At 48.0% G+C, this 12534-nt stretch overlaps 1 protein-coding gene across 2 annotated transcripts in view; it reads right to left on the bottom strand.

Moving 5' to 3' along the window:
- dock1 (dedicator of cytokinesis 1) overlaps positions 1-12534 on the bottom strand; it is a 101338-nt gene that overhangs the window by 85258 nt on the left and 3546 nt on the right. For both annotated transcript variants that reach the window (XM_029135555.3, XM_029135557.3), the window contains exons 2-10: positions 4134-4217; positions 3971-4011; positions 3832-3887; positions 3139-3235; positions 2689-2837; positions 2041-2176; positions 1350-1507; positions 903-984; positions 341-476 (exon numbers count right to left, since the gene is read on the bottom strand). In XM_029135555.3, the coding sequence (XP_028991388.1) occupies positions 341-476; positions 903-984; positions 1350-1507; positions 2041-2176; positions 2689-2837; positions 3139-3235; positions 3832-3887; positions 3971-4011; positions 4134-4217 (939 nt within the window). The remainder of the gene's footprint in view (positions 1-340; positions 477-902; positions 985-1349; positions 1508-2040; positions 2177-2688; positions 2838-3138; positions 3236-3831; positions 3888-3970; positions 4012-4133; positions 4218-12534) is intronic.

Here is a 12534-nt window from a genome sequence, read left to right as displayed (position 1 = left end):
TCTCTTCAAGGGGCACATTGAAAATACACTGAAAGAGGGGCATAATTTTCTCCGTTGGATGACTGTGGGCAAAAAGCCAATCTAATTAGTTTATGATACGTCTGGCGGCTCGCCAAAAGAAGATAAATGAATCTAATTCCTCTTTCTACTTCAGCTGGAATTTGAATATTTAGCCAAATTTATTTCTTTCATTTGCAAGAGATTCGGCACAATGAGGTTTGAGCTGTAACAGTCGTGGATCTATTTCAAGACTGGCACACGTCACGTTCACACTTAGGAGTTCCGGAGCGCGTTTTTAAAAAGGTAATCCCCGACTCGAGCGTTTGTGGAGGTGCTCTACCTGCCACGCCGAAGGGCCTCCTCAGGCCTGACGTCAGCTTCTTGGTGTTGTTGTCGCGCAGCTCCATGCGCCCCACCCTCACGATCTGACACACGAAGCTGATTTTCTCTCTCTTGAGGTCCTCGCTGCCCAAATCCTGGAGGACAAAGGGTTAATGAGTTAACGCCGCTGCGAAGCAACAACGGAACCACTAATTCTTCACCAGCGTCTGCAGTCGCGCCCACAGATTGGTTTCCTGATGGCAGCACATTCCCAAACCAGCAGAAGCGCTCCCAGCGGGCGCGCGTCGACCCTCGCGCCCTTGGGCTTCCATTAGCTAGAGGTGACTGCCTTGGTAAACACGTGGGGCCGGCCCGGCTCTTTCCGCGAGAGCTTCACAAACACAGGCTCCGCAAACAGGCTCCCACACGCCTCGCAGCATAGCTGAATAAACAGCTGGCGCGGGCGGGCGAACGTGCACGCACACGTGCACGCACACGTGCACGCACACGTGCACGCACACGTGCACGCACACGTGCACGCACACGAGCCGGGAGACGCGTTCCCCCAAGCAAACACTCACCGTGAAGACAGCGCGCAGGTTATGAAGCTGGTCGATGTCTTTCACCAGGCCGGAGCTTGACCATTTCACTAGGTAGTTCTCGCTGCGAGGGGGAGAGACGACAGAGGAAAACGCCACCGTTACAACATGTCCCAGTTAATGCTCATATTTGGACCGAACGCAGTCACGGCAATTTACTGCATTACGGAGCCGCGAAAGCCTCCATGTTAATCCAGACTTTTGGAAAAGAAAATGCAAGATTGATGTTGGACGCAAAAGGGAACGTTATGCATCTCGGCAGCTCTGCTTGCGAGAACTTGCACAATCCTAAAACAACAGAGAACAGACCTGGCCCGCAGCCTGTGTTGTTTGGTCTGGTATTAATACCCACTAATTAAAGCTAAAGTAAAGATGTGTCCATTTCCTATTCCATATTATCTTACAAACATTTTATTGGCAGAAATTCACCTGATGAACTTGGACTCCACAGGGTCGTAGAGAGACATGAGCACCTCTGCATCCTCGCCGATCTTACACACCACGTTCTTCAGAGTCACAAAGAGGGCGAAGGCCGGCGTGGACGCAAACTTGGCCTGTCTGGTCAAATCGATGTTCTGCTTCTGAGACTGTGGGAGGGAAACACATGCATCACATTCAACGTCGGCAGCTCTTTTTCCATAGCGTTGAGTCCCATGCGGGTCGACCCCGAGGCTCGTGTGGCTTGAACCATGAGCCCGTCAACAGCGTCGGTGTATGAAGAGATGCTGTGTGTAGATACGATCATTGATTTACTGAACTTCACTCTCCTCCATTCTTCGGAGCAACAAGTTATAAAGCAAGATTTAACAATGTCTATAAACCCATGACAATCGATTACAGCGCTGGAATGAAAAGCTTTTACGTCGGCCTGATTTCTTGGACTGCGGTCAAAGTAAAGAGGTGACCTCAAAAATACGCTGAGGCCACATTATTAATATTTATGAGGCTGACCTGGACTCCTTCTCATTTCCAATGCATATGCAATATGGACCTTGAGGAGACAGGGTCATGTAAGATGACCACTGGGCACTTAGCGCTGGGCTCAACTCCATACTGTCAGCTGATAATCAGGTCTTCATGTCCCTAGAAATTCCAGCAGGTGAAGAGAGGTTGTGTTTACCTTCTCCTCTTGGATACGGTCTTCGATTTGTTTGGAGGCCGCCTCGTGTGCTCTGAACAGGTTGATGGTGCTGGTGAGCTGTGGGTCCAGTATGTTTCCATCTTTGTCTCTGACCACAAGGTCGAGATCCAGGTACCTGTATTAAGGACGAGTAGTAACGGTAGTCAAGGTATTTTTGTGAATGTATGTCTGTCACCTGCCACTTAATAGGATTCATTTTCTATTCATATAATAGTCCCTCGGCTCCACTGTTTCCTTCTAAAGTGCCTCTGTGTGTGGTTTATGGAGGCACAGACAACAGCCTTGTGCCAGCATGTTGTCTATCTATTTCATTACCTCATCTCTGCTTCTGTGAAGCGAGGAAGGCATTCCTCCACCTGGCAAAAGGCTTAAAGTTTTATCGCAGGAGCTTCACAATTTGCCTTTTCAACCCATTTTCCAGGCCCAGTGCAGACGCAGCACGAGCTGTCGTCTCATGATGGACTACAGCCCGGCCTGCTGGAGCCAAAACCTTCCTGTCTGTCCCCACACTAACTGATGACCTGTCATTTTCTATTGACTGGCACGAATGACCTATTGTAACAGGAGCCATCTTTCTTGATATGTCCAGGGATAAAGGGATAGAAGACACGAGGAGCAGATCCTCACTTGTTGCCGTAGTCTATCTTGGAGGTGACTTTCTGTTTGAGCTCGCTGAGCTCGTCCTGAGGGAGGGTGCCAGAGAGAATCTGCGAGCGCCATTCGATCAGGTCGTAGATCATGCCGCGGACGCAGCTGAACATCTCGCGCTTGTCCCCCTGCAAGTGGAAGCGGACACGACCATTACCGTCGATCGACTTGCTTGAGCTGTGGCATTAAACGAAATCGGGCTCATAGGATGTGTCTCGCTGAAGGAGTTTTTTCCACTCCACGCGATGCCCTTGGTTGCTCATGGATGTTTAAAATCATAGCTACTCCCTAGACTAAACACAGGTGGCAGGATAAAAATCGATGAGGTTGCCCTTTAAATGTGAAAAAATGTGGTGTAAATGACATGGTAAGGAAAAGTAACGTTATTTTTTATTATTATATATTTATCCACAACATATATGCACTTACCACATACAGGTCCCTCCATATTGCTGCCCACTCCCGCAGTGTGGTAGTGACCTCCTGAACCAGGGGCAGCTCCGTGGGAATGACCGTCTCCTTTTGCCTGCAGTGACAGCAAACCAATGGGATACAGTGATTTTGTGTCATTTCTGCCCTTTTCCTCTCCACAACGAGACGCCGTGTCTGATCGCAGGTATTGTGAGGAAGGAAGGTTAGAAGCCTCAGAGGATACGGGCCTCTTTCAAGCACACGAAGCCTTCACGCGTCTGCACCTTCCGCTGTCAGCGTTAATCGTTTCATCCCGGTATCCAAGTGAATTCAAATTAATTTCAGAGATTAGTTTGAGTCCTTTTGCTTTAACGCTGCCAAAAATATCTGTTCTTCAAGGTTCCCAGATGAATTCATGAACTTTGAAGTTGTGCATTTGTGTTGTGTATGAGGTTTATGATATAATGATTTTTTGCATTGTGCAAAGAAAACATAAGAAGATGGATCAAAAGATAAACTAACAGCACAAATTATATACTGTAAGTCTACATATGACCTATGCGTTTTCTAGCTGTCTCTGCTTTCGTTTCTTCAGGAGTCAGACGTCACAACAGTTAAATATTAACCCCACATCACAAAAGTTGAAGCAACGTTCCTGAATGTGGTTAATAATAATACATCATGCCAAAGCAGAAGTGCGCAATTACTAACCCGCTTCCCTCAACTGTGGCCTCTTTCAGGTGAATGTAGCAAGCAGGAAATATGCCCTGAAAGAGGAAGCGATAACAATGTGAACAACAGGATTTTATTAATGGAACGCAAGTAAAAAAAAAAAAAGCGTAAAACTCACCTTTTTGGATTTTCTCCTCAGCCTGTGCCCTCTGTACCAGCCTAACGGAGAACAGAGTTGTGATTGTTAACCTTCTACCAGATGAAAATGTTCTGTTCTCAGGTGACCTGTGACATATGCTTTTATTCAGCACGTCAGCTCAGACCAGTAAACCTGTTCTCACCTTCATACGTCTCAAGTATGTGCACCGTGTCGCCAATCTGCAGCGACAGCTCCTCCTCTCCTCGGGCATCGTAGTTATAGATCGCTGGAGGAAGATGAGAGAGGAAGAGGAGGGATATTACAGGAGGAAGGAAGAAGGCAATAAAATGTTTAGCTCCCTTGTGGCACTAATTGTGTAGCATTGCAATGTGCAGCGGAGGCATCGCACATTCACAAAATGTCCACCTACACCGCCTGACACAATGATAGCTGGGCCTGGCACCGTGGCTGCTGTAATATCAACACATTTCTGCCGCCCACTGAAGAGAAACCAATAATGAAGGAGAATGCCAGAACACCAATAATGCCGGTGGAAAACCGATTAGCTCGGAATTACAGCCGGGACACAGCAACATGCAGTAATAAGATCTGCTCTCTGAAAAGCGAACAGGCGGCGCGAAGACGCTGCTACAAAACCGAAGGAGCACAAAGCTCAAACACTGGACGCCTTTGGAGACGAATTCATCAGAAACTTTGTGGATTGACTTAACAGTGCTTCCCAAGAGCTCCACCAAATTTAGTCAATATATGTTAACAGGTATTTGAGATCTACTGCTAACAAACAAGACGAGACAAGTCTCCCCAGGAGCTCAATCCTCTGATCAAGTCGCCGCTGACACACACACACACACACACACACACACACACACACACACACACACACACACACACGGCGTGCGTCCTGCCACTTCAGCGCAGGTTCTACAGGTGAGTGGCGGCTTAATTAAAAAGGAGCCGCCTTCCCAGCATGCTCATGGCACATTAAGCGCATCAACCACTCGCTCGTCCGGTCACCGACCGTCCAAGGAGCCGATTGTGTCTCGCGACGGCACAAGGCCATGTTTTACGTTCCATTTGGCTCTTTATGTAACGTGCACAATTACTGGGACAAAGCCCGTCTGCATTTGTCACCTCTAAATAATTAGTTTTCAACCACACGCTCGCGCAGGTGCGTGTCCACGGACGACATCACCAGGAACGGCCCGCGTCGCCGCTTTCATTCAGTGCCGCGCAGCTTTTTGTTATCAAAGTGTACGTTCATATACACGCGCGTGTACACAAAGCGTCCCGTGATCCCCAGAACATTCCAGCGGGCCGGGCCAATGGACCAGAACACAAGGGACGGGCTGACGACGGCAACAAAAGGCCCGTGAAAATGAATTGAGCCGCAACTCCGCCGAGTTACAAAAGGTAGCTGCAGGAAAAGCAGCACAACAAAACAAAGGGAGGTGGGATGAATGTGTGCAGCCATTAGAGAGCAGCCTGGCCCCTGTCCTGCAAGGTGCACTCAATTAAACTATTATTAAAAGGGACCAGATAGGCCTGGAAATCCATCAGCTGCTGCGTTTGGCTGCAAGTGGGTCACAAGCCTCATTTTTCATCAGTAAATGAAAAAGCGCAGCCTGAGAGACGACTTCTCAAACACAACAAATAGCGGCTGAGAGAAGTGCGAGACCGGGCTCGCTGGGCGAGAGGTGCAATTATGAAATGAACACAAACACCACCCGGGGAGGACGCCGGCTAAATGACACCCATCAAACACGCTTATGACACGCGAGGCGATGATGGTGCAGCTTAACGCGGGAGCCGGAGTGATTCGTAGTCACGTTGGGGGGGGGGGGGGGGGGGGGGTTTGACTGACAGGTCTGATTACACATGAACCTGCATTTGCATCCCCAAGAGTAAACTGATGTCAATTAGGAAGCAGTGGAGGAGGAAAAAAGGCGCACCAGAGGAAGATGTTGGAAAAGATGAGGAAGTGGACCATATTCTCCCTGGAGTGTGACAGGCAAGTGATTTTCTGGAATTGGGATAAACAGTAGCATCGTTTGCCAACGCCTCATTAGCATACATTACCTCCTGCACGGGGCTTCGCAAACTCACAACGTTATCATCTAAAAAGGAGACGAGTGAGGAATCAGATTACAGACCTGTGCACTTAGCAAGTGCACGTCCACGCCCTCTCCACAATTGAAAGAAGGCTCATCTACACCCTGAACTGATTGTAATTCTACACTTCGGGTCCACTAACAACCCAAACTAATTGACACAGTATATAACATATCATTATATTCAGATTAGAATACTGATTAAGGATGTGGGGAGAAAAGGGAGGAAAAAGAGGAACGTGGCAAGTGTTGAACGGGAAGAGACTGGGCCTCTTGATGTTTTGTATGAAGTCCCTGTGGGCAGTGAGTGCGCAGAGCTCGCCAAGAAATCCCAGACAAGAGGATTCTCCAGGAGGAAAAGACAGAACGTGGAGCGAGACAACTCTCACTCTGGAGGCTCAGCCCTTTTATGACAAACAGGCAGAAAATCCTGAAACGTCTAGAAGGGGAAAAAGAGGCGACGCTAAAGGCTCTGTGGAATTCAGGCTGGACAGAATGGGAACAGTCACAGTTTGGGCGGAAGTACAAGTGGAGGAGGATCTGGGGAAACAGAAGCTACGCCACCGCTAGCACAGAAGCAGAATCAATGCACACGGAAACAAATCCTCATCAGATCGAGGTCCTGAAGCCTAAACTGAATCACAGAGTCACTGCAGACATTTTAATCCAATCTCACTTCACCCAAAACAAAAAAAAGTTAATCCATAGCTCCTAAATGCACCATCTCGACTGCCATTTGCTGCATCGTCCAACTGAACATTTGTTATAATCACTTTGGGTGTGTGTGTGTGTGTGTGTGTGTGTGTGTTGCTTTCCAAGTCAAAGCCTATCAAGCCCATCCTGTAATATCTCAATTCTGAGGTCTGTGTGTGTTCACGGAAGTGAAACTAGCACGTCCTCCCAAACTGTGAGCTGTTATAATGTGTGTGTTATTAAGCGCACAATGACTTAAACACCAACATGATCACAATTGTAACAATTGGTTCTGCGAAGAAGAAAAAGGCAAAATGACCCCATCAGCCATGAGACCGACAGGGAGGAGCGGAGCACAATCAGAGAGAAAGGGAAGGATGTATGGACTGTGAGGACATTGTAATACGGAGCATACTGGGCAATTTAAATTTAATACAGTGCTTAACGTGAACGAGGAGGAGTTCAATAAGCACAAAGAACGCCCTTCTCCCGGCAGCAGGCCTGAATAGAGGATGATTACACTCCAGCTGCACTATAGGTCTCACAGGCGGGAGAAGGAGTCTGCAGAGGGGGACGCACACACGCTGACCAGAGGATGTACCCGAGATCTGCAGCTCAAATTACACACCTATTCAGGGTCGAGCCCCTACGTTGGTGCCTGAGTTTGTGAATCGAACACATCTAAACTGCACGAGCTGTTTTTGTGATATTTCTGTATGTTATGTACTCATTCCGACTAGAGCCGCTCCTGGAGTTTATATATGGCCCTGGCTTTGGAGTAAATGATGCGTTGCAGGGCAGCACTGGAGGACAAAACAAACACGCCCCAGCCTGGCATCACCCTGGTGTAGTCATTTGTACAGGACAAATACGATGTGAGCGAGAGGCTGTTAGGTGTTTATTGTGTTGTGCTGATGAGCCCGGCTGCGGCGGGCTCTGCTGCACAGCTGATAGGTATTCTTCAGGGATCTGCCAAGTGCTGTTAGGATAACTGAAGGAACACTGGCCTGGGGCTGCAGAGGAGGACCTGGTGGTGTGCACTGCCCGGGTCCCTAACTAACCCCTCACTGGCCTGGACTGGAGAAAGCAGTGTCCTTGGATCCTTTGAGACTGCCTGCATGAGTCACGACTCGGACTCATCCAGGAAGGTCGGCCATTTTCACGAAAGGTTCAGTTATTCTAATTGGCACACGGCTGAAAACAGAACACACTGTGTTTTCATTTAAGAGGAAGCAGTTTAAGAAGTGATACGGCTGTATTATCTATTATCAAAATGATCAGTATCTATAAACCGATGACTTAATCTGAATTTACTGCAGCACAAGTCATAATCAGATACACACACACACACACACTTGTGTGTTTCAGCGACAAAGAAGATAATCAACTATACAGAGAGTGAGAGCGTTGTTAGCGAGGTAAAACATGATTAATTTTAAGTCCCCCTCGATCAGGGTTTAATAAGAGGTTTACACGTTCAGATGGAAGTCTGACTGGAGCTGGGATTGTAAAACACCACCAAAATCACCTTCCACCAATTACATCCACTACAGCGCTTTAATTCCTCTGCAGTTGGAAAATGGAGATAGCGCGGTTGTAATTAACGTGACTGGAGTCGGGCTGAGAGGGGGGAGCGCTAGGTGTCCTGCTCGCTGGCAGCAACGCATTTCTCCTCACTGACTAGAAAGAAGCAGGAAATGCCACTTAGGGCATTACTGTAACACAATAGACGGGGCCTTTCCAGAAAGCCAGAAGGAAATACCTTTTAGGACCAACAAGCAGTCATAGAGACGATACGGCAAAGTGAGAAATGCAACGCGGTGCAATCTGATAAGAGAGAGGCGGCAGGCAGGTTTGGGGCGTAAAGAGGGAAGTAAGGTGGCGGGAGGGGCACAAAGATGCAGGTGCCAGCAGCAATAACAGCGTTTGGCAGAACCTGCCATGTGCCGAGCTCCAACACGGGCCTCAGGGTCCAATCTAACACGAGCTGATAACTCCGCTTCTGTTGCCTCTGCAGAACGGGGTTATTCCTTTAATTGAAAATCATCCTGCTAATGCAGCAGGGGAAGCGCGAACCCGGCTCATTACGGAGCGCTGGGCCCTCCTTTTATTTGGAGTTTTGTAAACACGGGTCTCTGGTGTTGTTCGCGGGGGTGCGCGGGTCTCGGCGCCGCGCCTGCAGAAGCAACGCTGTCTGCGCTTCGCAATGAGACGGAGCCCGTGAAACCAGCGGAAATCAGCAGAAAAGAATGTTGGCTTCACATTTTTGGTTTTCGACTCCATCCCTATTTGGGCCACAGCCCATATTTGAAACACAGCACACTGACAAGTTGCAGAATCTGCTGAGATTAGCCTTTTGCCCAGCAAGACGTCGCTAATTACTTCCTGCCCCGTGTTACAGCTCTTGTGATATAAATGCTAATGAGCTCATAATTACCTCCACATATTTGAAGAAACTCTGCAACCGGCTCGGTAAGTTTGCACCTTTCTTACTTGACATTCATCCGCATTGCAAGAAAAGCACAACAGATTTGCATAGCAGGAAAAGCCCGCGCTGTTATTTCCATCCACCAGGATGAGGTTTGGTTTTGTGATACTGAAGCCTCCGTGCCTCTTGCACCCTGCCCCTTGCCTCTAATCTGGGTTATTTTTTTATTATTAGACAAGTACACCTGCTTGACTTCACATCACGTACACTTTGCTAAATTGCTGGAATAGATTAAGGCAATTAACTTCCACTGAACTTATGACGGCAGGGCCAATGGCTTAATCACCCAGAGACATCAAAGATCAACACGTTCCTTTGGCCCCAGCGTCCGAAGTTTCACCACCAGCACAAAGCAGAACTTCTTGAAAGAGCATTTGAAGCGCACGTAAACATGGTCGTTTTAAAACCTCACCTAAGAGCGAAGGCCTGATGTGAACTGGGACGATATTTAAATACTCGCTCTCTAATGCTGTATTTATACGTCAGGCCACTCTGCAGCCAGTGCACGGGCTTCTTTGTTGACTTTCAGTTTCTAAAAAGGTTTCATAAATGATGGTGAGCATTAGATTTTAGCAGCAGATGAGATATTTTTAACTACTGGCTTTACAGTGTTCATCGACATATTGTTCTGTTACTAAAGGACATCTTAAATGCTCCTTGTTTATTTTACTATTTTGCAGCCATGCGTTGCTTTTTTATTACATTCCAATGGCTGAATGTGTCCGTCAGTGTAACTGACCTCACACAGAAGTAGGGTTTAGGTAGAACAGTTCATGGCCAGTAAATCCATTTCACGTCTCCACTATCTCGGCTCTTAAACAAAAGGGACGCTGGTGTCAGCTGCAGCAGTGAGACGTCTTCATCTGAATCCCCGAAAGGTTCATCACAGACTTAGGACTGCCACTCACCGGAATCTCAAAATGCCTCCCGGGCCCATCAACATCTGAGCCGCAAGGCGCTGCCTTTATCAAGTGTTTAGCCGCACACGCACGCACGCACGCACGCACGCACGCACGCACGCACGCACGCACGCACGCACGCACGCACGCACACACACAAGGCTATTTCATCAAATGGCATCCACACCAAAAGGCCACCTCTTGCTGCATGTGGGAGTCCCTGGTCCGTCTGCAACCACAATCGATGACTGACACCTCCATTACAAGTCGCCAAAACAACCCAGGGGACATCTTAAAGGTGATGCACGCAGCGTTAATATGGACTGCAGCTAATATGCCTGTTGACATTGTTGTAACCTGTAAAGCCTCAGAGACACTGAGCCATATGATCTCACTCCACATCAGCGATTAGCACAGTCAAACCCAATATGAAGAAGAAATATATAAATCTATACACGTACACACACATTCAGCTGTGGGATTTTTCATTCATCTTTAACTCACGCACACACACTCCAAGTCGTACCTGCCAACAGCTTACAGCTAAATTCTGTCTTCTGAGGTGCAGGAAGTGAATTTCCCCCGAGGAGCCGGTCATTTTTAGCTACGCTTGACACACAGAAACAGACAGGTCATCCAGTGTCAGCTCACCCACTGGCAGCCTGGCACAGCCTCAGCTCAGCTGCAAGCTCATCCCTCTGGTAGAATAAAGCCTCAGCCAGAGCGGTCAGCAAGCTGAGCTCAAGAATACTCAATACAGACTAAGCCCACTGTCTTACGTTCACTGTTTTTATTCCTAGACAATGATCTTCATTGCCACAAGGGATCCGAGCTGCTTTGTCTGCCTTCAGCGCTCGTCTCCCGTGAAGAAAGCATTAATGCGTTTGGACTTTTGCAGCCGAGTATCTGAAAAATAACATTTAAAAGTGGAGCTGCACAGAAACAAATGCATAATATTACTTCAAAGGTTTATGATCACACAATGTTAAATGAATGACACAATACAACAGTTTAAGGGTCATTATATGTTAGAGGGGCGATGCCCCACCCATGGCTGGAAAATTACAGTCTCTGAATCTAAATCCAAATCGGCGAGCTAAGTTTCACATTCGCATGTTAAACGCCACCAGCCATCTGTCACGCCGGCGAAAGCAGCACAGCAGGACACCTTTCAGACAATGCACTGGATGCTCACTGTGGTCCCAGTCAATACTGGGAGCACTGGACACCACCTGCCAGCACCTCGGAGCCGCCGGGGCGACCAGTCAGTCACGCCAACGCGCAGCCTCATTACACCCTCCTCCTGATCATAGTTAATGAGACACTGCTGCTTTATGCTGGGATGTTGAGTTGCCAGGATTCTAGAGGAACCACAGACATTTTTACTGAAGTAAAGGTTTGCCTGTAAACGGAGTGCAGGTCTAGGCAACGCGTTTTACTAGAAACGCCTTGTCCCGACATGTAGTCGACATTCTGATGATAACATTCTGCAGCAACGGATGTAAACGAAAAGAAGCAGCACAGTCGGGAACAAGTGTGATTTCACAGGATGCTGACGATGAGAACGTCTGACTCACAACTTTCAATTTTTACCACGCTCTAGATTTACTACTTCCCTGTTTTGTTGCACAGTCACGGTTACAGGCATTGACTGCACCCCCCTCCCCCTCCCTCATCTCAACCTTTTCGGGTGACAGCAACGCTTAAAACAAGATGTACAAGTGCTCTGGCTTTGTCTCCGCAGCGAGGCTGCAAAGACCGCCATGACATTCACACTTTATGCAAAGCCGCCTCACATAAAGTGAAGAGGCTTTGTTACAGATGTGTTAATCCAACGCAGTTGTTTAAGGAACTCAATGGGATGATGTTGCAGGTGGAGGGTGTAAATCAGCATTCTGCACACAAAATCATAAAAGTGGAAATAATGAGGACCCACGGACGCCTCGAGAGACCTGCACACTCCTCACACTCGCTTCATAAAAACCACTTCTCGTGTCGACTAAACCACACAGACCAAGGAACGCGTCGCAGAAATAGCATCACCCTGTGGCTCTCTGCATCCGCTCGCTTAATGACCCCCTTGGCGCAATTTGTTTAGAAGCAAAAGGTGCTGGATCGATCATCTGCACAGTCACACAGACAAATGAAACATGAAAATATCACCCTCGCCTCCTGAAAGAGGAAAAACCATTCATTCTGGTGCTCGTCTCCACGCCTCCTTCCCTCCTATTAATCAGCTGCTGGATTTCCCCAGCAAAAAGCACCACGTCCGCATTTTGTCAACTCAGCTTTTTTTTACCTTGCAGCCATAACAAAGGTAGTTTGTCTTCAAACTACATGTATAGTTACTATGGAGTGCTTTGCTGCGTCCAGCGAGGAGAAGAGGTGACGGTG

The sequence above is a fragment of the Betta splendens genome, chromosome 19 (genome assembly GCF_900634795.4).
Source record: "Betta splendens chromosome 19, fBetSpl5.4, whole genome shotgun sequence".
NCBI lineage: Eukaryota > Metazoa > Chordata > Actinopteri > Anabantiformes > Osphronemidae > Betta > Betta splendens.
This window is presented reverse-complemented; position numbering and strand designations above follow the sequence as displayed.